Source organism: Sceloporus occidentalis, unplaced genomic scaffold (assembly GCF_023333645.1).
Source record: "Sceloporus occidentalis isolate IW3139 unplaced genomic scaffold, rSceOcc1.0.p SCAF_4, whole genome shotgun sequence".
Lineage (NCBI taxonomy): Eukaryota > Metazoa > Chordata > Lepidosauria > Squamata > Phrynosomatidae > Sceloporus > Sceloporus occidentalis.
In genome coordinates, this window is record NW_028316984.1 from 62,549,211 (window position 1) to 62,572,314 (window position 23,104).

The window sequence follows — 23,104 nt, forward strand, 5'->3', positions numbered from 1 at the left end:
ATATTTCATTTAATTTAAATTGGAAAAGATAGAAGCCTTCAGAAATGGTCAAAGTTAGTAGCAAATTACTAGAATATTATTTGAAAGGTTGAAGGCACATAATTCAGCATCCTGAAAGGCAAGTAACACAAAACCCATTGCTGAAAGTAAGATGAGAGATCACATAGCAAACTTATGTATACTGTCTTATATTCTATAAATAGAAAAGCAAGATATAAAAGTATATAAATCAGAAAATACAGACAAATTATCAATAAATGAAATGTTTACAAGATTTAGCATTTGGGTGGAACTATTTTCAATGGTACATATTTTGCATGCAGAAAATCCCAAGTTTAATCAGAAGCATCTCCAGTTAAAAATGACCAGGTAGCGGGTGCTATGATTATCTCAGATCATGGCGAACGGTTGCCAATCAGAGTAAATATATTTATTTATAGATGGACAAATAAATAGTTTGATCCAACATATGAGCAGTGTCCTAAATTCCTAGGTTTTAAAAACTGTCCAGTTTCTAAGAGGCTATTAAGGGACAATAATGTAATGTAATTTCTTATTACAGATGTAGTATAGTGTGATTAGTTGCTGGTTGAAAAACTGCTTCTTTGTAGTCAGGTTCCTCAAGTGTGACCTTCCCATAGGACAAAAGTCTACCATTGGGACAGAATATGAAGAAACAGAATGGCTTCTAATTGACAAAGAGGTTAGACAAGATTCCATTTTATTATGCAATCTTTAATTTATATAATTAAAGAAAGTAGGATTAAACTCAGAGGAAACAGGAGTGAAATTGTGGGAAGGAACATCAATAATTTAAATATGTATATGATATCATACTACTTACAGAAAACAGCAGATTTAGAATGACTAATGAGTAATGTTAAGGAAGAAATTGCAACAGCAGGTTTATGACTGTATATTAAAAAACATAAATAATGACCACAGATTATTTATATAACTTTGAAGTGGATAATGAATATATTAAAACAATTAAGAGTTTTTACACCTTGGCCCAGTCATTAATAAAAATGGAGAATGCCAGAGACTAAGACCTGGAAGGGCAGCTATGAAGGATCTAGAGAAAACATCCTTAGGTGTAAAAGTATATTATTAGATATGAAAGTTAGAACCATCCACACCATAGTATTTCCAATTTCTCTATATAATTGTGATAAATGGACAGTGAATACAGCTGACAGAACAATCAGCTCATTTGAAACATGGTGTTGGGGGAGAATTATATAGATACCATGGATTGCCAAAGTGAATAACAATTAGGACTTAGAGCAAATATGGCCTGAGCTAGAACCCAAGATTACTTAGAAGTTATTACTTATTGCACAGTTATGGGAATAGAAAGGGGACTCTTGGGGCTGCACACAACCAGGAAAAAAATGATTTTATCACACATCAAATTGTCCTCAAATTGGCCCCGTTCTGTCCCGCAGCACCAAGCTGTCCCCATTCAGTGCTGAGGGGTGCCATTTTGCTTGGTCAGAAGACTTCAGACCCGAACATTTAATGCTCCTCAGCACTGGATGGGGACGGCTTGGCACCACAGAACAGAATGGGGTCATTTTGAGGACAATTTTTCCCAGTTGCATATGGCCCCAAGAGTCTCCTTCCGTTCCCATAACGGGGAAATTTATGTGTGCAATAAGCTTCTATATTAAGGCTTTCACACTTTGGAATATCATGAGACAACATGACTCATTGTCAATAACTATAATGCTTAGTAAATGGAAAAGAAGTAGGAAAGGGGGAAGATCATACTACAGGTGGATTGATTCAATCAAGAAAGGGGTTGTATGCATGAGCCAAAAAGTCTGTGTTCTCCCTGGCCTGGTGTCATTTTGTTTAGATGATGCAGGCCAACAGTCCCAGGCTGGGGAGGAGCAGGTCAGATGGCATTCTGGTGGAAGTGGCCCAACTTCAGCTCAACTGGCCTTTATCCTGATCTAAAAAGATTGGTAGTTTGCAGTGGAGTTTCCCAGAAACTCCAGAGTGACAGGTGATGGACTGGATGGCCATGCACCCCCTTATCTACAGCCACTGCATCCATGCAACATGCAGGCCCCAGACATGGCTTGTGATGTCATAAGGGGGCACCTGACCATGTGGATGAAGCCAAGCACCCAATTTCTGCCCTTATGGGCCGCAGCAGAGGACTGAATGTAGAATGGCAGTGATGGGCAAGGCAGTGGTGGCAGCAGCTCCACAGTGCATTGCCATGCATGCATCTGAACATCCCCCCATTGCTGTACTGGAGCAGGTAGAAGCTGGGGATGAGAATGGGCCTGATCCATGAGCAGGATACAATGGAGTTGGCCATATGGCAAAACTGACTTGATGGCAAAGAAGAAAAAAGGCAGGCTTTATGACTGAATGCCACTCCAGGTCAAATGGTAACTTTTTAATACCAACAGTTAATCTTTATTAGTGCTGATGCAAGCAGCCTGGATGAGAATTAACCTTTGAAAGCAAACATCATATTCAAAAGCCATTTCCTTAAGTTATCAATGCAGCAATGACACAGTGTTGCAACAATGCAACTTTAAGCCCTGTAAAGAAAATGTTTCATAAACCAGGTCAAAAAATCATCTAGGATGGGTGCTGCAAGGTACCCTAGCATCTTTTTTGATTTTCTCCCAACAAGACTGGTAAGCCTGAAAGCCCCACAGTGGAAATATTTCGTCACTATTGTTTTCTAGATCATGATTTCTTCTTTATCTTGCCCTAGCTCCTAGTAGATAGGACTCATTTTATGGTAACTCCACAGCTGATTTATTAAAGCTTTCAACTATGAATATTAAATCTATTATCTAGTCTTCCATTGTTTCCAATTCCAATTATACCACTTCTCTCAAAATTAAACCTTTTGTGTTCCAATAATGCTTCTGATGTTGGCTAGAAAGCAATAATTGCAGCTCTTCAAATTTTAATAGAAGGAAGATAGAACGTCTATGAATTGCTTGTAAATTGGAGCTTCAACTCTGCTTCTCCCTAATGCCCTGGTTACCTAGAGGCAAAGTTCATGAAAGAAAGTCAGAACAAAGTGATCCACTACTGTATATTCACTCCATCACTTTATTCAGGGCTTAATCACTAGCTATTGCAGTTTCCAAACCTAGTAGAGAAGTTTACAAAAACAAAAATAAAACACAGCATTATATTCTGTTAAAACTCTGTTCCAGTACTTCACTTTATATTCAAGACATATCTACCTTGTTCTGGGCAATGCTCAGTAACAGCAGCAATAACATGTTCTTCTGGATCATCCCAAGAGTAACTTTAAAAAATATTTATAAGATCCAGATTTGATCTATCTAGTCAAATACTACAGAAATTGTAACTTTTTATCTGCATTCCCTTTACATCTGATAATAAAATTAACATGTCCTCAAGGTCAGATCACCTTGAAGATACTCCTTTGCATTTATGAACATTAATTACATATTAATGAGATGTTGAATCAATCAGAGGATTATGGATCAGGACCCCTTTGAAGCCTTATGCAATGGTTACACTCAACCTTCAAAATTTTGAATCAAGAAAAACCAGATTCTGAAGGCTATACAGATCTGGCAGATCAAGTGATTTGTTCCTATAGCTTACATTACATAGTTTATTATATGGCCTCTAAGATTTAGTAGAGAACATTGACACCTAAACCCCCACCTCATCCCTAAATTTCACCTGACAGTGACCACACATTTTCACATTTGCCTGCCTGCCTGCCTGCCGGGTTTGTTCCTTCCCTTCTTGCCTTATGAGCAAAAAATGCACTTTTTAAAAAAAAGTAAACCCTATGATTCTTCTCACACCTGACAATTTTCATCTAATAAGTATGTGTTCACATGATGCTGCTGTTCCATCTAGTGAGCCAACTCAAATTAGCAGGTCACCTTGTTCTCCATTGTTTATCTTAAGAAAAATCATAGCACCACCTTCACCACAAAACAAAATACATGCTTGAGAGTTGAAAAACAACATTTTGAAAGTGATCAGAAATACTGGGTTAGGACTTTCTTTCTTTGAAAGGGAAAAAAAACATCCATCATCAGAAAAGACTCTGATCCAGCTGAAGCTTCCACTAGAAGATCAGGCAATTTTCATAGAATCATAGAAAGAGATGGAAGGGACCACAAGGGCCATTTATTCCAGCCTCCTGCCTTTTCTCTAGGTGATTTTCATAAATTTCCTTTCTTCTCCACTGTCCCCTGTATCATTAGTCCATCATTGTTAGAGAAATTCCTGAAGTCCTCTGGAGCAGAATTTTGGGGGTTTAGGGATCTTTAGAGTACACACCAATAACAAGAACAGAAGGAAAAACAGTAAAAATTGTGCCCTTCTCTCTTTTTTCCATGAGAGCATCCAATGAGCAAAGCTACCCTGAGTAGACATTCATTGGAACATTAGTTAGGATCCCAAACATTAATTTAAAATTGCAAAGAGTCTCTAAATATTAGCACACAGAGAGAGAGAGAGAGAGAGAGAGAGAGAGGGAGGGAGAGGGAGAGAGGGAGAGTAAATGTGAATCAGAAGCATGAGGATGTTCCTTAACCTGTCTTCTAAAGGAAACGCTCCAACCCATTTCCCTCTAAAAGTGCCTTCCTTTCATCACTAAGAGATTAGATCTGCTTCTCAGATCTAGAATTAGAGATGAGAGTTTTGTCACCAGAACATGAAAGCTATAAACTATTTTAAAAATGACTACTTCTCACGTTTTAAAAAATGAAGCATCTTTAACTGTGACCAAATTTTTGGCAGTCATGTAGTTTTCGCCTGAACGGTAATGCCTAGCAATAAATTTGAAATGTCTATATAGAAAGGCAGAATGTTACTACAGGGGTGTGACTTATTATTATTATTATTATTATTATTATTATTATTGTGTCCACTTAAAACATGTTTAATGTTTTCAATACGACTGTTTAGTTGGTATTTAAACTTTTTTGTTATTCATTGTTGTAACTGTATTTTGTTTCAAATACAGTTTATTTCATTTTGTGGATATAAAATGAATATAGCCTATTCTCAAGTATCCTATTCATGAGCTTCTCACACAATTGTTGTTGCACAGGACACCAAGACGAAAAAAAATTTAAAGCCACTAATATCTACATCTTTGATAACTCTACTGAAGCCTAAAAAGAAATGCAATTGAGTGTAACAAGGAACTCCAAAGAACTCAAAGCACAGAATTGACGCCATATATTTTTTTCTGAAAACCAATCAATCAAGTTGTTCTTTCCATTTCATTCTGTCCCCAAGCTGTATCCTTTTCTGTAAAAGGAGGTGGGAAACAATCCCAACAACAATCCAAACACAGACAATTTTCAGCCTACGAAGAAACATCTAATTTTCCTGTAACAGAAGTCCTAGCATTGTCAAGTTTTACTGTGCTCAAGTCATCCGTAGATGTCAAGCACATATTTTTAGCAGACTACTTGAAGTAATCTGTCCTACTGCAAATCCATTTGCCAGGTGCCTCAGAAAATATATTTCCTCAGTGATCTTTTGAAAGGCTATTTCTTTCTAAGCAAGACACCCTTATTTTGAGCTACACATTAATCTGCCAACACAAGATTGATTGTGAAAAAATTAGTTGTTCAGCTTTAGAGTGTTGGGGCTTTGCTTCTTTTTGTCTTAGATATAGGAGAGGAAACGATCCAACATGGGCTACTAATTATACTTCACAACCAAATAGTGTTCAGATCTAACACAAACATGTCTTGAAAAGCAACTCATTGCAATTTTGATACATGTTTAGGTAGTGCATCACTTTGTTTAGGAATAAGTTAGAATTCCTGTTCTTGGTTTCTTTTGCTGTGACTGCAAATGTCAGTCGATTGATGGGATTAATGTACCACTGTCAAGTTTATGTTGACTGAGAAAGCATAGATGTAGTATATGCAATATAATAGTATCCTCAAGGAGGATAAGGCTATATGTAACTACTATTCATGGTGGATATACTGTCTCCAGTGCCAGAGGCAGCTACTGCTTCTGAATACCATTTTCTGGAGAGCATGTATGTGATGGTGCTATTGGGCTCATTTCCTGCTTATGGGATTTCAGTAGGCATCAAAAGGGCTACTGTAGGAACAGAATGATGGACTAGATAGGATCTATTTTGTCTGATACCGCAGGGTTTTTCTTATATTCTTATAATAAATAGTCTAGATCAAGGATGGGCAACTGTCAGAGGTTAGGGGTCCATATTGTTCCATCAGGGGAACTGAGAGGGCAATACACCCGACTACCACACCTGATAAAATGAATTTGTCAAGATGTTGGAAGCTTGAGGGTTGTAAACAAAATATTGGAAGAATCTGGAGATTCCACTGAAAGTTGAATTGATATTAAAGATGATAGAGATGGCTGGAATTAAACTGTCTACATCGATAAAAGAGAAAAATTTCTAAAAAACTGAGAACCATTTATTAAATATTTAAAGAGGAAAGGGATAAATACATTTGTGAGATTTGACTACTGAGCTGTATTTAGATAGATGGATTTGGCAGAAGTGAAAATACAGATTAAAGTAAAAAAATGAAGAAGTACAAAATTTATATGTATTTATTAACTGGCATGGAGGGTGGGAGGCTCGTTTTAGATCGTAGAAGTCTCTGTTTTTGATTGGATTGTTTGTATGTATTGATTGTATTTGTGGTTATTCTATTTATGTACAAGATGAATGCATATATGTATATATGTTTTGTCTAATAAAAAAATTGAGATAAAAAATGAATTGATTTTGCCCCCAAATTCCCAAGGAATGTGTGGTGGGGCAATTTTGTCATAGGTTTGGCTCTCTCTTGGTCATTTTATACTCAGGGAGAGGTAAAGCTCTGGGAGAGTAAAGCTCAGTTGCATACTTTTACCCATTAGCCTTTGCTGAAGTCATTGTAAACAGAAAATCAGGTGGGTTGGGAGAGATAGTAAGCTTTTGAGCCAGTGATACACATTTTGTGATATGCACAGCTATGTCCCCTATATATATTACAGGGAAAAGGGGGACAGAAATAACTGTGCAGATAAAAGTAGAAGAATCCATAGTTGTCTGTTGCAATTTAGGTACAATTTATTTGTTTTCTTCCCAGAAAACCTTACCAATTATACCAGCAGCAAGAACATATTGATAACTCTCTTGGCAGAGAGCCACATGTTGAGTCCCTTCAGTGGATCAGAGAACATGAGGATTTTCTGGACAGAACACAAGGAGAATTGATCCTACAAAAACAACAGGGAGAAACTGTTACAATGAGGAACCACCCTGGAGGACAGTCACTCTCAGGAGCAGACCATACAGAAGGCATACAAAACTTTTCCAACTAAGCAATTGTGTTCCTACATGTTCATGAGGATAGCAGCACTGAAGATGTTCATACAGGAAACCAGCAACAAGGGATACCACGTGCCAAAGAAAAAGTCAAGGTTGCCAGTATCAACAAGAAGAAAAGAAATGTGTGGTGGATGGGGAGTCATTGCTCAGGGATACGGAGGCGCCTGTGTGCCAACCTGAAAAGATGAATTGGGAAGTGTGCTGTCTTTCTCACGCATATATCCAGGATGTCACTGACAATTGCCCAAACTGATAAGAACACAGATCAGTATCCTTTTTTCCCTTATTCATGTGAGCACCAATGACACTACCAAGAGCAGATCTGAGCATCTTTGACTATGAAGTTTGGGGAAAGCTGAAGAGGTTTGAGGGACTGGCGCTATTCTTGCTAGCCACTGAAGTATAGAGGACTATACAGGGACAGGGTGATACTAAAACTGAATGCCTGGCTATGTAGATAATGTAGATGGGAGAGGTCTGGCTTCTGGGACCATGATCTTCACTCTTGAGACAGAGAACTACTGGCTACAGATGGGCTGAGCCTCACAAAGACTGGGAAGAATGTCTTTGGTAGTAGCAACAGCAGGTCTGATCAAGAGGATCTTTAATTTTTGGAGGGGGTTTGACAGCCTCAGAGGAAGGCCATGGCTTATCTTGAAATCCTGCATTAAGCAGAGGGGTGGACTTGATATCCCATGAGACCCCTTCCAATTCTGTGAATCTTTTTCCCCAATGTAAAGTGACCCCAAAGTACAATTCCAGGTCATTTTCTGTTGAAATAAAGGCATTCAATAAACCTAACACACCACAAGAAGTGGCTAAGATGTTTCCAATTATAGGGGAGTTGTGGGGTGGGGGCAGTTGAGGGGGAAATTTGCTTTAAAAATGCTTTTGGGTGGCTAGTTGGGCAGCTGGGGGCATAAAAATGCCCTTGGGTCCGGCATGAGGCCTGCAGCCTATACTTTCCCTATTTTTGAGAAGAATTAATTATTTACCTACATGTTGAAGTGGCCCAATCTCCATCTTTCCAAAGATTCCTTCTTACTTGGGTCTACATCATAACTTCAGTTGTTTACCAAGGCATTTTAAAATATCATGAAGTAATATTTTATTTTCCTAATTCTTCAGTTCTTCCAGGCTTTCAGGCTAAAACAATTTAAAAATTGTTTCTCTTTTTTCTATTCTCTGTAAGCACAGATATATGCAAAGAAATCATGTAGCACCTTTGAGGAAAAAAAGTTAGTAGTATATGTGGTTGTAGACTGCATCTCCTTCATCAAATTTAGACCCAGTCTCCAAAAGTGTATTTTACAAACTGCTTGATCACGATTAAGTATGCTAAAAGATCCCTTTGCATACTGATGCAGACTACCATAGCTATGTCTTTGAATACTACTACCATGTAAAGGACTGATGCATTCATTTTACAATGGATGCACCAATAGGAACTTCAGACTGTAGTAACACTTGAGGTGATAATAACATAATATAATGTGCTGAGCATGGTGGGGAGAAGGTGCAAAGAGTGCACATATAAGCTCTCTGGACTATAAGTGGTTTAACTAATAGGCAAAGATTGCTAAAGAAAGAAGATAGGCTTGTATCGTATAGGATGAGAAAGAAAGGGAGTTAAAGTAGAATGAAGCAGCTGTTTTCCTGTGACCCTAAGCCCATATTATCTTGATCTAAATAATGGAATTTCAGATTATTGGATGTGGGTGAAAGGGCTAATTCCATGTAGTTGGCAGTCTGTTTTTGTTTTCATTTCAGATTTTTTAATCAGATTTTATTTTTATTTCTAGGATTTTATCCATCAGGATTGCTAAATTCTTTCATTGGATTGTATGATAGCATGCTGTGAAACACAGAAATGGTTTGAAAATTATTCACTGATGTAAATAATGAAGAAACTTTCTTTGATGTTTCCACAGTCTTTTTGCTGGCACTCTATACATACATTTTATCCAGTTATGAATTTTGTTTCTTTCCTTTTTTTTTTTTTTAGTTATTTGTTTTAATATTCAAGTCACTGTAAAGTTTATAATTATGTTTGTGATATTCATTCCACAGTCAAGTACACAATCAATGGAGATCGATATTTATTCCACCAGGTGAAATTGTCTTGTTTCTACTCTTTAAGGATAGTTGAGATGTTCACTCAGTTTCCTATTTCTAGATGGAAATACTGATTTCTCACCTCCAGAGATTGTCTACAGATATGTGCACACAATATGCTCCTTTAAAAAAAGGAGTATAAGCAGAAGCTCCAGTTTCAGGAAAAGGGTGGATAATAACCAACAAAAAATAAATAAGTAAATGCACACAGTTAAAAATATACATCAACATGGCCTAGGCTGCGTCCGCATTGCAGAAATCATCCTGTTTGACACCACTTCAGTTATCATAGCTCAATATTATGTAATCCTGATGACATGTAGTTTGGCACCAGAGCACTCTGACAGAGAAGGCTAAATGTCACACAAAACTACAATTCTCAGAATTCCATAGCACTGAGCCATGGCAGTTCAAGTGGTCTTAACAAGGATTATTTCTACGGTGCAGATGCAGCCCTAATCATGAGGGGGCAGGAAGGTATGTGCTTAGAACAATCCATATAAAGATACACATACATCTCCATGTAAAAACATGCTCCTGACTAAAGTTTCACAATAGATGTCAGATACTGAGAAAGGGAACAACAATAAGACTGATACATCTGCAGACTCCTCCTCTTCTCTCATTTACATCTAGTTTTCTTTGTGAAGATGACCTTGCTTTCTGCTCATGTTTTCTTCACAATATGTAGCTCCATCTAAAATGCAAACTGCTGGACAGTAACCAAGTGAGATTCTGTTTGCCCATTTTGTTTTCTTTTTAAAAATTAATTCTTTTGACAGGATCTCAAATGCAGATGCCTTTTTAATATTTTACAAACATAGATGTGTAAATCACAGGCTTGTATACAAGATGCTGAATGAGCCTGTAGATCCAATTTGTATGAACATAGAGTCTGTTCACACAACTGAGCACAAACAGAGCTTGAGTAGTGCATGCTACCAGAATCTTTTACCTGAATCTTCTTAGGCATCCCAACAAGAGTAAATCCACTGAAAGTCCCCCTAATGAAATGAACCACTCTAGCTGGGATTACCAGAATCATGCATTTGGTTTATTGAGATTGGTCACACAAACAGGGCTATGTAGATTTGCATAACTTTAAAGCAGGTGATGAAGGCATTGCTTGGCTGAATCATTAATCAAAATGAATAATGTAGTCATGAAATACAAAGAAGACCAGGAAATAAGATAAATATGGAGCAAGCTTGTTTTCTGGTGCTCCAAAGACTAGGACATGGAGCAGTGGATGCAAACTAGAGGAAAAGAGACCCCAGCTCAAAATTAGGAAGAACTTCCTGACAGTAAGATCTGTTTGACCAGAGAACACATTCCATTGCAGAGTGCCAGAGTCTCCTTCTTCAGAGGTTTTTAAACAGAGGCTGGATGGCCATCTGTCCAGGGGTGCTTTGACTGAGTTTGCTGTATGGCAGGGGGTTGGACTGGATGGCCCTTGAGCTCTCTTCTGATTCTATGGCCTGTTGCAGACTGCCAAAATAAAGCTGCTTCGGGTCTCTTTGGAGGTATGCTGTTTAAATGATGCATGCATCCTAAGAATTCGGAAGCTGCACCAAAGCTGCACTCCAGTGCTTAAGAATGGAGTGTGGCTTTGGCGCGACCTCTGGACTCGTAGGACCCATGCATCATTTAAATAGCATACCTCCAAAGAGACCCGAAGCAGCTTTATTTTGGCAGTCTGTAACAGGCCTATGATTCTGTGATTCTAAGAGCATCTATGAAGGAACTAGGCAGAATCCTAAAGTGTAAAGCTGTATCGTTGAATACCAAGGTCAAGACTTCCATGTCCTCATGTTACATATTTTTATATATGATTGTAAAAGATGGACATGTATCTACATATGGTCAAAAAGAAAAATGACAGGATAAAAACGAACACGTTGGAAATGTGATGCTGGAGGAAAGTTATATAAGCATCATTGTCTGTCAAAAGACAAATAAATGTGTTCCAGAACAAATAATTCTAAATTCTCCCTAAGAGCCAAAAAAGACTAAACTCTGACCATTGTAGTTTGGTCATATCATGACAAGACATGAGTTATTACAAAATACAACAATGCTTGTCAAGGTAGAAAGACTGCATTCCAGGCAAACAGATTCAATCAAAGACACCATGGCCCTGGGTTTGCAAGACTGGAGCAGGGCTATTGATATCAGGATGACATAAGACTTTATCAGATGGTGGAAAATTAGGGGTTTAACAAGGCATTTTCCTGGGACAGTCACGCAATTGCAGCAAAGATTTTCCCACATATCATGCTTAGAGAGGACCTATCCCAGGAAGAACCAGTGAATGATTTGTTGCTGGAGCATTCCTGGTTCTTCCTGGGATAAGTCCTCTCTAAGAGTGACATTGTGGAAAAATATCACTAAGATGAATCTATCACAGGGTTTTGTGGCAAGATTTGTTCAGAGGGGGCTTACCTGAGGTTGAGAGAGAGTGACTTGCCCAAGGTCACTCAGTGGATTTCCATGGCTGAACAGGGATTCAAAACCTGGTCTCCAGAGCCATAGTCCAACATTCAAACCCTACACACGTTGGATCTCACATATAACATTTAAAATGAACTGTGGCAATTTTGGCATTACTCCAGCAAAGGGGGAGGAATTATGCATTGATGCCTTCTGTATTAACAAACACAATTAAATATCATCTGTAAGGGCATAAGAAGCAGTTTTTCACCCATCTAGCAGATATCATCTTACAGGCAGCCATCCCGCAGGCCTTTCTCATCAGTAAACAAAGTTCTGAGTGGAGAAGCAGCTTCTTTTCTCTTTTGTAGTGTTTACTCAACATAACATTTTTAAGGCCCTACATTGTTCAAGTCAGTTTAAAAACAACAAAGAAACAGAAACTGAATAGGAACTTTCAATGAATTGTTCTGCTCTCTTGGAAATGTACCTTTAAACAAGTAATATGTTACAGTTATAATTCTAAGGATCCAGAGCTAGTCATTGCTATATTTACAGGTTTTTAAACAGCAATTCTTTACTTCTCCATTTCTCAAAATGAACTAGAACAGCTACTTTTGATTACTTTTAATAAACAAGTATTTGACCACTACATGCAGTTGCTTATGACAGCAAACACACACTCTTCCCATGACGCTTGTTGTCCCCTGAATACCCACACAGGGCACAGCACTTGAACAATGTGATGCTCTTTCTCTACCACTTAATGCAGCCACTAAAGTGTTAGCAACACTGCAAACAGAGTGCAGTTATCTCTAATGATGCTACAGTCATCATGTAGTCATACTTTAGTGATTGGGGAAAGTAATTAATTACTAACAATCTCTTACTTGTAATTAGTTTCTTCCAAGCTCTGCTGTCATATGTGTGTGTGTAGCATAGTAGAACTTTAACATTAAATTGATTTAAAGGAATGGCAGTGCCTACAATAACTTCCCAGTAGCTCAATTAATTCTAAAAAGGCTGTTACAAAATTCACTAACTTGATAACCGGCTCGGGTGAAAACGCAGGACCACTTCTGCTATTTTTGTCCATTTCAGCATCTCTTATCTATGTGGACAGAATCACTGAAACCATTTTTTAAAACCCTAGATATTTGGCTAATGTGATGTCTGCCTATTTTCTTCTCAGTGCTTTTGAGACACTCTTATACCACAATGGCTGTTTTAACAACTTACAGGCTACTACTGTAAGAAAACGTAGCTTTTTTCCCCCACACTATTCTGCCAGAGTGTTTTTGAACAAACCTACAATCAAATTTTTAAAGTATCCACAGTCATCAAATTCAAGCACTATTCCTCTCTAGGGAAAGCTCTTTTTATTGTAGGGTCATATTTCAAGACGGTCTTTCGTGTAGAAACCTGTTTTAGAAGGAGGTTTCTCAATTTGTTATGCTGCATTCCCACAAAATTATTTATGAGATTTGTTTATATTATTTATTTATTTGTGAGATTTAAGAAATAGGTTATAAATGTAAAAATATACACTATAAAATTGTCACTCTAAAGAGATAGAGAAATAAAGATACAAGGAAATATTAGCAAATAAAACAAGCAACAAGTTACAGATCAAGCATAGCAGCAGCAAACCATATACATGCAGAAATAATAGGGTCAGCAGAAAAGATGTTGGTTTACAAAAAAGGAGAGAGAATTCTAGAAGTGAGAGACCACAACTGGTAAGGTCCTGTTTTTGCCTTCCCACCTTATGTCAGCAAAATCATTTCCACTTTTAAAGAAACAAGTATTGCCAGAATTTATCCATTCATTTTTTGTGCCCCCCAGTATTGTTCCAAGCCCAAATTATACCAACTTGATTCTGAATGGAGACATAACAGCAAAGCATGCTGTGAACTGAGATATTTCAGGTTTAAAATAACACATTCATAGAGGTACACAATAATACTTTTCTGTGGGCTTCCTTTTGAAGAATTAGAATCTCTCTTCAAATCAGGATGTGTTCCATGAGTTGTAGTGCAAGAGACTGATTACTGTAGTCCGCTGTACTATTGTGTGTTGGAGTGAATGTACTGTTATTTTATTTTAGAGCACGGTTTTATATTTACAATAGTAGCAGGGGGAAGGTGCATGCTATTCTGAGTGTTACGGAGCAACTCAAAGAAAAATGGGAGAACTGTATGAAAGAAGGAGAGGGAGAGAGAAGCAAATTGCCAGCCTTGATACAGAAAATGTCAGCCAGCTCCTAATGTATTCTGCTTACAGATATATCTATATTCTCTCTTTTTAATGCATGCCCCATCCTTTCCATAAGAACTACACAACTGCATTGTAATAGCTTTGCTGTCTCCTACTAACTCATTTTTCCCATTTGGTGTAACTGTATTTCCATCCATATAAAAAAAATCTTTATACCGTACATTAAATCTGTAGTTCTCTCACAATTAGTAATGGTATAGAGAAGTGAAAATGACCCAAAGAGTACCGAGCCTCTCACAAAGTGTCCTTTGAAGTAAGCAATTTTCCAAATATTTAAAGACACTGACACAGTTGGTGAGGATCCCCTCCAGTACCTCCATCTTTTTGGGTAACATCTGCCTACACCAAACATTACAATATCCACTTCTGAGTATTCTGAATAAGATGTGTCTCCTCTTCTCTTTCACTGTCCTGTTCTCGTCTTCAAATCCAGTGCAAGCACCCCTGCTTTCCCCCTTCTAAAACGTTTTCTTTTTTCCCCCATTATTTTTCAGTCATTACACCAAAGTATAGCACTAAAACTCCATACGTTTCTATTTGTTTTTCTGCAAACATTCTCCCTTCTTGAGCAGTAGATTTATGAATTTAATTTCTGTTTTATAGAAGTTATCACTTTTAACAACTAGACGAGAGAAAGACTCTAAATTGTTTTTATTGCTGCTAGATCTTCGAGACATCTTGCTCTGTGTTGTCATTTACATTTCACATTCAATGAGAAGTACATTTGGAATGAACAAATATTTGTTTTAATTTGACCCATCTGCTAAATGAAATGCAAACAGGAATGCAACATTACAATATTTAAATTCAGCAATTTGTAAACAATATATCTGTTCGTTATGCCTGGGTTAAAAGCACCCTAAAGCATCATTCTTATGAAAGCCACAACTTCAGATATATTATTCTCATGGATGCAGGCCATGATTTCTCTCTTCTGTTCATTAATTTATTTTCTAACCGAAGTTAATTAGCAAGACTCATATTAAAGAGTCGTTTGAAATACTGCACAGAAACCACTGAGGGGGGAAAAAACTACTTTTACCCTCCCTTGCCACCTCAACCCAATAGACAGACAGACACACTTACTTGTAAGCATTAATGCAAAATTGCTTTCAACAAGAAAGCATTAACCACAAAGAAGCCAAGGGACAGTTAACTTTTTCCCTCCCTCCCCCTCTTTTGTTTTCTCTTATTTGCACCAAGTCACACAAACGTTTTTCCACCAGAGACAAGAGAAGGTCACACATGATGGCTGGAATGTAGTGAGAGGCCTAGGGAAGAATGAGTCATACTGAACACATTGCAGCATTGGTGGCCAACCACAGACTACAAGACCTTCCAACCTTAAGATAATTCTTTAATGAAACTGAGCATTTCTTTACGTTCTGTTGATAGAATACCCTGCCCGCAATATCACATTTTCCAGACATAGCATGATTTGAAGTACTAGTATTTTTTCAAGACAGTCTGTCCGTATAGCATGGAAGTCTTAAGGAAAAAGGTTGAAGCCACATCACAGCACCTGTGGCCTGTCTTAATAAAACAAGAAAGGGAAATGTGTGCTCTGTGGGCTCCAAATAGTGCCCAATGCAGCTGCAAAGAACTGGCAAGCCCTGACTCCAGGAAGAGGGATTCAAAATTGTTTTTGCCACAAAGTGGCCAATAGGTCCAAGCTTCAGAGAGTGGGCACTTGGCCATTTTGGCATGTGTTTTGTCCTCGCACACCTTTTTAAAGACTTGTAGATGCTTTTTTCAGGGCAGGAAGTACTATCTTTTCAGCACAGTGGCTGCTGCATAAAAAGTAATTCACAGTCTAGAGCAAATAATGTGATTCAGAGGTCAGCATCTGAGTTGTATGAGAAAGCTGCATGATCTAGCAATTCAAATACCAGAAAACACATGAGAAAAACTCAACACTGAACCAACAATCATAACGAAATCACATTTGGTTTTCAGAACTGCTCTCCTGCTTTCCACCCCAGACTAGGTTTGTAAAACCAGAAGTATGTGTAGAGAGACTGTAGGAAAAGTGGGGAAGCTAGTCAAAGATAAGTATCTGAGCTTGGAGGTCACAGCAGACATAGTCAGTGGCTTTAGGCAACCCATTGTTTCTCAAGACTCAGGTCTCCCCTATACTGAGACATAAGATAGCATGAGAAACCTGCCTTACATAAATTACTAAAGATAATACGTGAAGTGTTTCAGTGCAGTGCTTGTCCTCAAGTCATTTCAACTTATGGCCGCCTTAAGGCAAACCTACCACAGGGTTTTCTTGGTAAGTTTTTTCAGTGGGGGGTTGCCATTGCCATCCTTAGAGGCTGAGAGACTGGGACTTGCCCAAGGTGACCCAGTGGATTTTCATAGCTGAGGGGCATTCACACACTGCTCACCAAAGTCATAGTCCAGAAGTGCTTCAAACACTTGTATAAAATGTTTAATACATTATTGCTGTTATTGTTTTTGTATGAATACTTAATGCTAACATGTAACAAGTTTCTGTTTTTGTAAGCAGCAGTAAAAATAATACAGTAAGAAAAGTAAAGGTTGTTTGTTTGTTTATTTTAAACTAGACATTAGTCAAAACTGGCTTAGTTTACTGTTTCACATATCTTAAAGGAAACTGGCTATACAGAAGTAACTTGCTGACCCTTTGGCTGTTTTCTCATCCTGTATTTTTGGCAGTTTATTTTTTTCTCTCTCTCTCTTTCTCTCACTCACTCACTCACTCACACACACACACACAAACTTTTGCCATTAAATATATGTATGTTACTGCTTACTCCCCCCCCCCCCCCCCCAGCTGAGGGGACATTAATAGTGTATATGTCTGGTTCGAGAGGCCTCTCCAGTACAATCGATTTCTTAGACAGAGCCAGCACTGATATACCCGGGGATTGTTACCTGGAAAATTCATTCTCTAGACAAACAACTAGGGCTGAATTCCAACTCCACTGTGTAGTATCCCTGCCCCAGTTTGACTCCTTTACTTCGCCAGTTTTAATCCAAACTGAAATCTCTTTGGAAAGTCACACAGGACCCAAATTACATAGCCACATTGGTACAAGGGGGTGTTTCTACTGAAGGCACATGGTTGCTTTATCGGTTTATGTTTGGCCACACAATCACATCAGCTGCTGGGTTGTTGTTTTTAATTCCCACAATGCATTTACATATTTACATATTTGCATATTCATTTAATCAAATAGCATTTTAAAAATGTGGTTCTTCCTCAGAACAGCAGAGTAAACTGGAAGGGTTTATTTTTTAAATCACCATAAAGTTCTTTGAAAGTAAATGTTTTCACATCTGAAGGAGAGAAATATTGTATGTCCCAACAAGACTGGGATTGAGGTAAGACCCATTATTTAGCCTGTGCAGATTCAGCCTACGTTGAAGCTTTATTGAACACAGATTATAGTAAAAAGAGAGAGACAAAGAAAAGAAAAAGAAAATACAAGTTACTAGAAAATATATAGAACATTATTCTATGTGGGCATTTAGAATTGATAATCACACTTATTATTCTGTCTCCTCACCACAGCCTTCCCAGCCCCACAAATATCCAGTGGGTCTTACAAAAGCAATGAGGGGGAAAACCCACTGCTTTGGATGTATGCACATTCACATGCTAGCAAGTTCATTTATTGCAGCACTAGCACAGTATGTAGCAAGCAAGCAAAAACAAAGAATTGTGGCAATTCAAGCAGAACATGATGAAAAGCGCATCTAAGAGCCCACCATAAGATGCTGAGGGTACATGGATCACAGCCTGGAAAGATTCTCAAGATGGTGCGATGACAACTTGATTAGGTTTAGCCTGAAAAATGTGGCAAGAGAGATCAGAATCAAACATAATTCCCAAGCTACTGGCCTTTTAATAAGCTCAAAAGGAAAGAAAAAGTATTCTGAGAAAGGGAACAAGAGCTGTAAGAAATGGAACAGTTCTGTATCTTAAAGTTAGTGGGGCCTAGCTGAAGGCAAAAGAAAATGTGAAAGCTTTTTCTTCTCTGGCCCTAACGTGTGGTAGGAATTCATATTGGTTCGCAGCCTCCACAAGACTACCTTGACAATATACTGTACATGGATACTCCCAAGCTTAGCATCAGCCTCTCACAGTTGCAAAGTTTTTATGAAATGTAAGTAGTTGCAACTAGCACATACTTAGCAACTCACAAAAGGCTGCCATGATTTCACAAATCAGGGTCCCTGTCTGGATAGTCCTGGTGAATAAGAGTTTGGAAGAGTTACCTTTTAAAAGACTACAAGTCCCAGATTAACTCAGCCAGTCTCAACACTACTATCACTGCCCTATTAGTTCCAAACGCTTTGGAGAAGTGTACATCTGTACTGAGGTTTTTACAGATCCAGGAGTAGCACAGTATAGTCTTGGAGCTGTTTTTCCCTCCATCCTTAACCTCTCCACCTTATTTTGTACCCTTTGGCAAGAAATGTTCTTGTTGGAAACCTGCAGAGGTATAGTCACACTAGGCAATTATAGCATTTTGTTACCACTTTAACCACCATGGCTCCATCTTATGTAATCCTGGGCTTCAGAGTGTAATGAAATGCAGTAAATTCTCTGCTAGTGAGCTAATCCTGTAGCTCAGGAAAGTGCGCTGGAAAATTCTACCAAATTACAGACCTTAGACTATCTCATGATGGAAAGAACTTTTATACATTTAAATTAGTCAGGCTGGCTTATTGCATGTTGCCCTGAGATCTTTAAATAGAGGGTAGGATATTACTACTGTACTTTAAGTAATAAATATGCAGAAGTGGTGATTAAGCTATTAAATAGGTTTAAAATAGGTTGGTTGAACAGATAGCACTGTCTTAAAATTTTTTAAAAAAAATAACTTCTTTTTCTAAACAAGAATCATGCTTCTGGCACTTTTATTTTTAACAGTCCATGAGGTCCCAATAGTTAAAAAAAATGATTCTCAGGCATACCAAAATTGTCTGTATGTATATCCCTTCAAGTCACTTGTTGATTTATGGTGACCCTATGAATCTTGTATGATTTTCTTGGGCAAGAAATACTCAGAGGTAGTTCTGCCAGTTCCTTCCTCTGAAATATAGCCCACAGCACCTAGATTTCAATGGTGATCTCCCAACCTAGTCCTACCCAGGGTGACCCTGCTTAGCTTCCAAGATCAGACAGGATCTGGTAACTTTACCTATACGTTAAAAATGAAGGAAAGGAGCTAGTAAAAGAAACTAGAAAAATAATGTGGCCACCATTAACAAAAATCTCAGTGCTGGTTTTGTGAAATACAGATTTAGCTAGAGTTGGGATTTTACAAAAGCCAAGATTTAACTAAAATACATTTTTTTGAAAAGGCACATGGTTACAAAAGTAACAAATACTGAGCATATTTATTCAGAAATACAGTAAATTCTATTAACATCAATGAGCCTTTTTGCAGGTAAAAGGATTTGAGATTACAGCCCCAGGCTGTAAATCCATACTAAATCCAATAAAATGAGAATCCAAATGAGGTTTGAAGTTGTTGCTGCTGTTGTTGTTTTAAGAACAATGGGTAGAGACCAAAACAATTGTTCCAACATTTGTTTTCTTTTAATTATAATTGTGCTTCATTGGGAATATCTACAATAGTTCCACTTTCCTGAGATACAGATACCTAAGGAATGCAAACTGGATTTATTTCGGAATAGAAATGCATGGGATTCCAATGCAAGGATGTGATTTTCAGAGTTTCTCATTTCCCCCCAAAAGGCCTGAATATACAACAATCCGCATATTAATCCATTTTCCTTCTTCCAAACCCTATTCCATCCTTCTACCCTCTTTGACTATAGAATATTTTTCCTGGGCAGTAATGCAGAAGGCTTCTTTCATTTATCTAAAAATAGGGTGAGGAATGGGAATAAGATATTATCAAGCACGATGACTAGTCAAGGCAAATTGAATTTTAAGATCACACACTTAATTTAAGTGATGCAAAATTCAGCACTATACAAGCTAGAGCCTTCAGCTTTAATATGGAAGCATTTCAATAGAGAGAGCTTTCTTTAAATGATGATGGGGGAGGTGATGGAATGTGTGGCAGCCCCAATACCTGTGAAAAAGCCCAGCCATTTGGATCTCTATATAAAGAAAAGGGAAATGCAGCTGAAATGAAAGCTATTCCTCTCGAATGCCCATTGTGAGTGCATTAATGCTTGCTTTAATATCACCCTACATAGGTTCCATACATTTTATGCAAACTACTTGGTTTCTGCTGAGCAGAATTGCTTCCATAATGAGTATGGAATGGTGAAACTGAAAAGGATGATGCAAAAACCCTGCTGCATTTTCTCCTTATTTCTTCCTGAGGTAATCCTATGTCTGCCTTTTTGTCTTTCATCCCGTACCTTCTCAAAATCATTTCCCCCACTCGCCCAACACAATTTCTCTGTTTCCACTGTGATCTTACCTAGGAAGAGAATTGTCTGCTTCCTGGAAGTTCTGCCCTCAGGATTCTCAGTTTTCCTTAGATACTGATGTTGACTTTCCCTCTCACCTCTTACTGCCAGAGTCCCTTGCTTGTGGACCATCAGGGCTTTCATCATACTCCGGCACATAAATGCTACAGATACCAGTATCACAACATAGACAATGAAGGCTGTGAATATACTGGACTGGAAGACTCTCCATTTGGATGACAAGCTTGTGCATACAGTCACATTTAGCCTTATGTCAGGCATATGGTGCCGGGCCTGGGCCCTTCTGCATGCAACCAACTTTTGATGGCCCTGGATAGTTTCCAAAGGGTACTCTGTCCCCATTGCGAAGAGAAGTGGTAGGGCCACCAGAAAAGAGGTTATCCAGACAAAAGCAATGAGGATCTTCACTTTGCAAGGTCCAGATGTAGCTTTGAACTTGAAAGGGTGGCAGATGGCAATGTACCTTTCAAAGCTTAGAGTGGCCACATGCAGCACTGTAGCATAGCTGCAGGCCTCAAAAAGGAAGCAGTACAACTTGCAAGCCAGGTCCCCTTTAGAAGTTGAGAAGGGGCTCCATATCATACTGAAGAACTCCACAGGCATCCCCAGTAAGATGACCAGCAGGTCTGAGCATGCTAGACTCACCATGTGGTCTGTAACTTCTTTTTGTAAGTAGCCTTTCTTCTGGAGCACTTTAGTAGTGTGGATGGTAATGCTGTTGCCCAAGATACCTGCCACAAAGACAATGATGTATACAAGCGCAAGAGTGATCTTGATCCATTGAGCTACTTCAAATTCCTTAATGTGGCTGTCATCTATTATATCCCAACAATCTGGCTCGCCATCTTGTGTCGCCATGTGCAGAACTATGTATAGAAATTGCAAAAGAGAGGGGGAGATTCAGAGCATGTCATTGTCTCAATGTTCTTACTGTGCTTCCAGCTCAATCTTGTGTGTGCTTACTCTAATGTAACACCTAATGAAGTAAAGAAGCCTTATTTCTAAGCAACTATGCATGAGTCTGAAGCTATAACCGTAATAATTCACATACACCTTGAGTATGTTCAACAACTTTTCTACCTGATCTAATCTAGCAAGCAGCCCACCCTATTTGTGGATTCAGTGGAAGAAAAGAAATAAAATAACCTCATAGGCACCTTAAGAAATAAGAAACCCCAGAGGGTTTAAACTTCTTACTTCTTGGTCTTCTTTTCCGCACGTAGCTCTTTCTCAAACACTGTGTAATGGTGGCTCCAGTTCTCCTTAATGGGTAGCTAAGGTGTCAGTTTCCTCCAGTGAGTCACTGTTGCTTGCCATCCCAGACAGCTTGCAGTGTGAGTTCCCTGTGGCTGAATGGCAACAAATGTCTGTCAAACATTAACTTGCAGCTGAACTGTAGAAGGGATGTGGTCACTGATTAAAACGATAAAGTGAGTAGAAAGGGAATGAGGCAACTCTGATTCAAGATAACCAGGCTGGCTTTCCCTTCCTGAAATTTGATCTCTGCTTCTTCAAACAACTCCAGACAGGAGAGAAAGAGAAAAATTAAAGTGGAACTATAATTGTGGAAAGAATCTACATCTGCTGAACAATTTAACCTTTGATTTATTCCCTCCTTCCTATTTACAGTATTTCAAGTGAGCGTAAGCGATCACTTTCTAGTTTAGCTGCAGGTTTAAGTTTCCTTTTCTCTTCACACATTTGTTGGCATTTAGCAGGAAATAATTTTTTAAAAATTCTCAAACCTTAAATGGTTTTAATACTGCATAATCATGGGGCTGGACGAAAAACAGAAATTATTTATCAAGACAATAGTACCATCACTATAGCAGTATTGTCACTTTGACAAATGATGGTCTGTAGTATAAACCATCTTTTGGCAGCCAGAAATCAATAGGTAAAGGAGGGGTAACTACATGACTATATGCTTCTGGCATACCTGAAGAAAAAGAAAGAATGTAAGTCCTAGTACATGGCAGTTTTACTCCCCATGTTCCCATTATGGAGGGGGGGGGTAGCTATAGTGAAACCATTAAAAACACAGGACTAAATTCCATTGTTAGATCCAGCTAGAGTAGATGACTCCACTGAGCCAGGGTTACTTGGTAAATCAGTACTTATGTAATACCTACTCTACTCAGGTTGGGACTAACAAATGGATTTAATTCACAGATTCTCTTCGTTTAAATAAAAGATGGGCAAATTTTCCTTAGGAGGTGGTTTAGTGATTGTGCCAACAATTACCTTTACCATTTTTAAAATTAAGACTATGCACTTATTTTCCATCCTTTGGTCCCCTCTCTGCCCCTTTTTAATATAGATCATAACAGTCCTGTAAATACCTCCCTCCAATTGTTAGGTAGCTATACAAACATACATACTCTGGTAGAAGACAAACAGAGAGATTCAGTTTTATGTGGAATGGGGAGGGCATTTTTCTCCATAATGCAGATGTGGGAAATCACACACACAATGAAGCATCATTAC

General features: G+C 38.3%; 1 protein-coding gene across 2 annotated transcripts in view; it reads right to left on the reverse strand.

Moving 5' to 3' along the window:
• Positions 1–21,475, reverse strand: part of GPR39 (G protein-coupled receptor 39) — a 200,710-nt gene extending 179,235 nt beyond the window's left edge. Inside the window, exons 1-2 of one of the 2 annotated variants that reach the window (XR_016280878.1) lie at positions 20,608–20,643; positions 16,935–17,987 (exon numbers count right to left, since the gene is read on the reverse strand). Coding sequence is in view for 1 of the 2 variants with exons in the window: in XM_089520145.1 (XP_089376271.1) it covers positions 20,608–21,475 (868 nt within the window). In the remaining variant the exon portion in view is untranslated. Of the gene's footprint in view, positions 1–16,934; positions 17,988–20,607 lie in introns of those variants that run through there. The other variant, XM_089520145.1, reaches the window with a different exon arrangement.
• Positions 21,476–23,104: the final 1,629 nt, after the last annotated feature.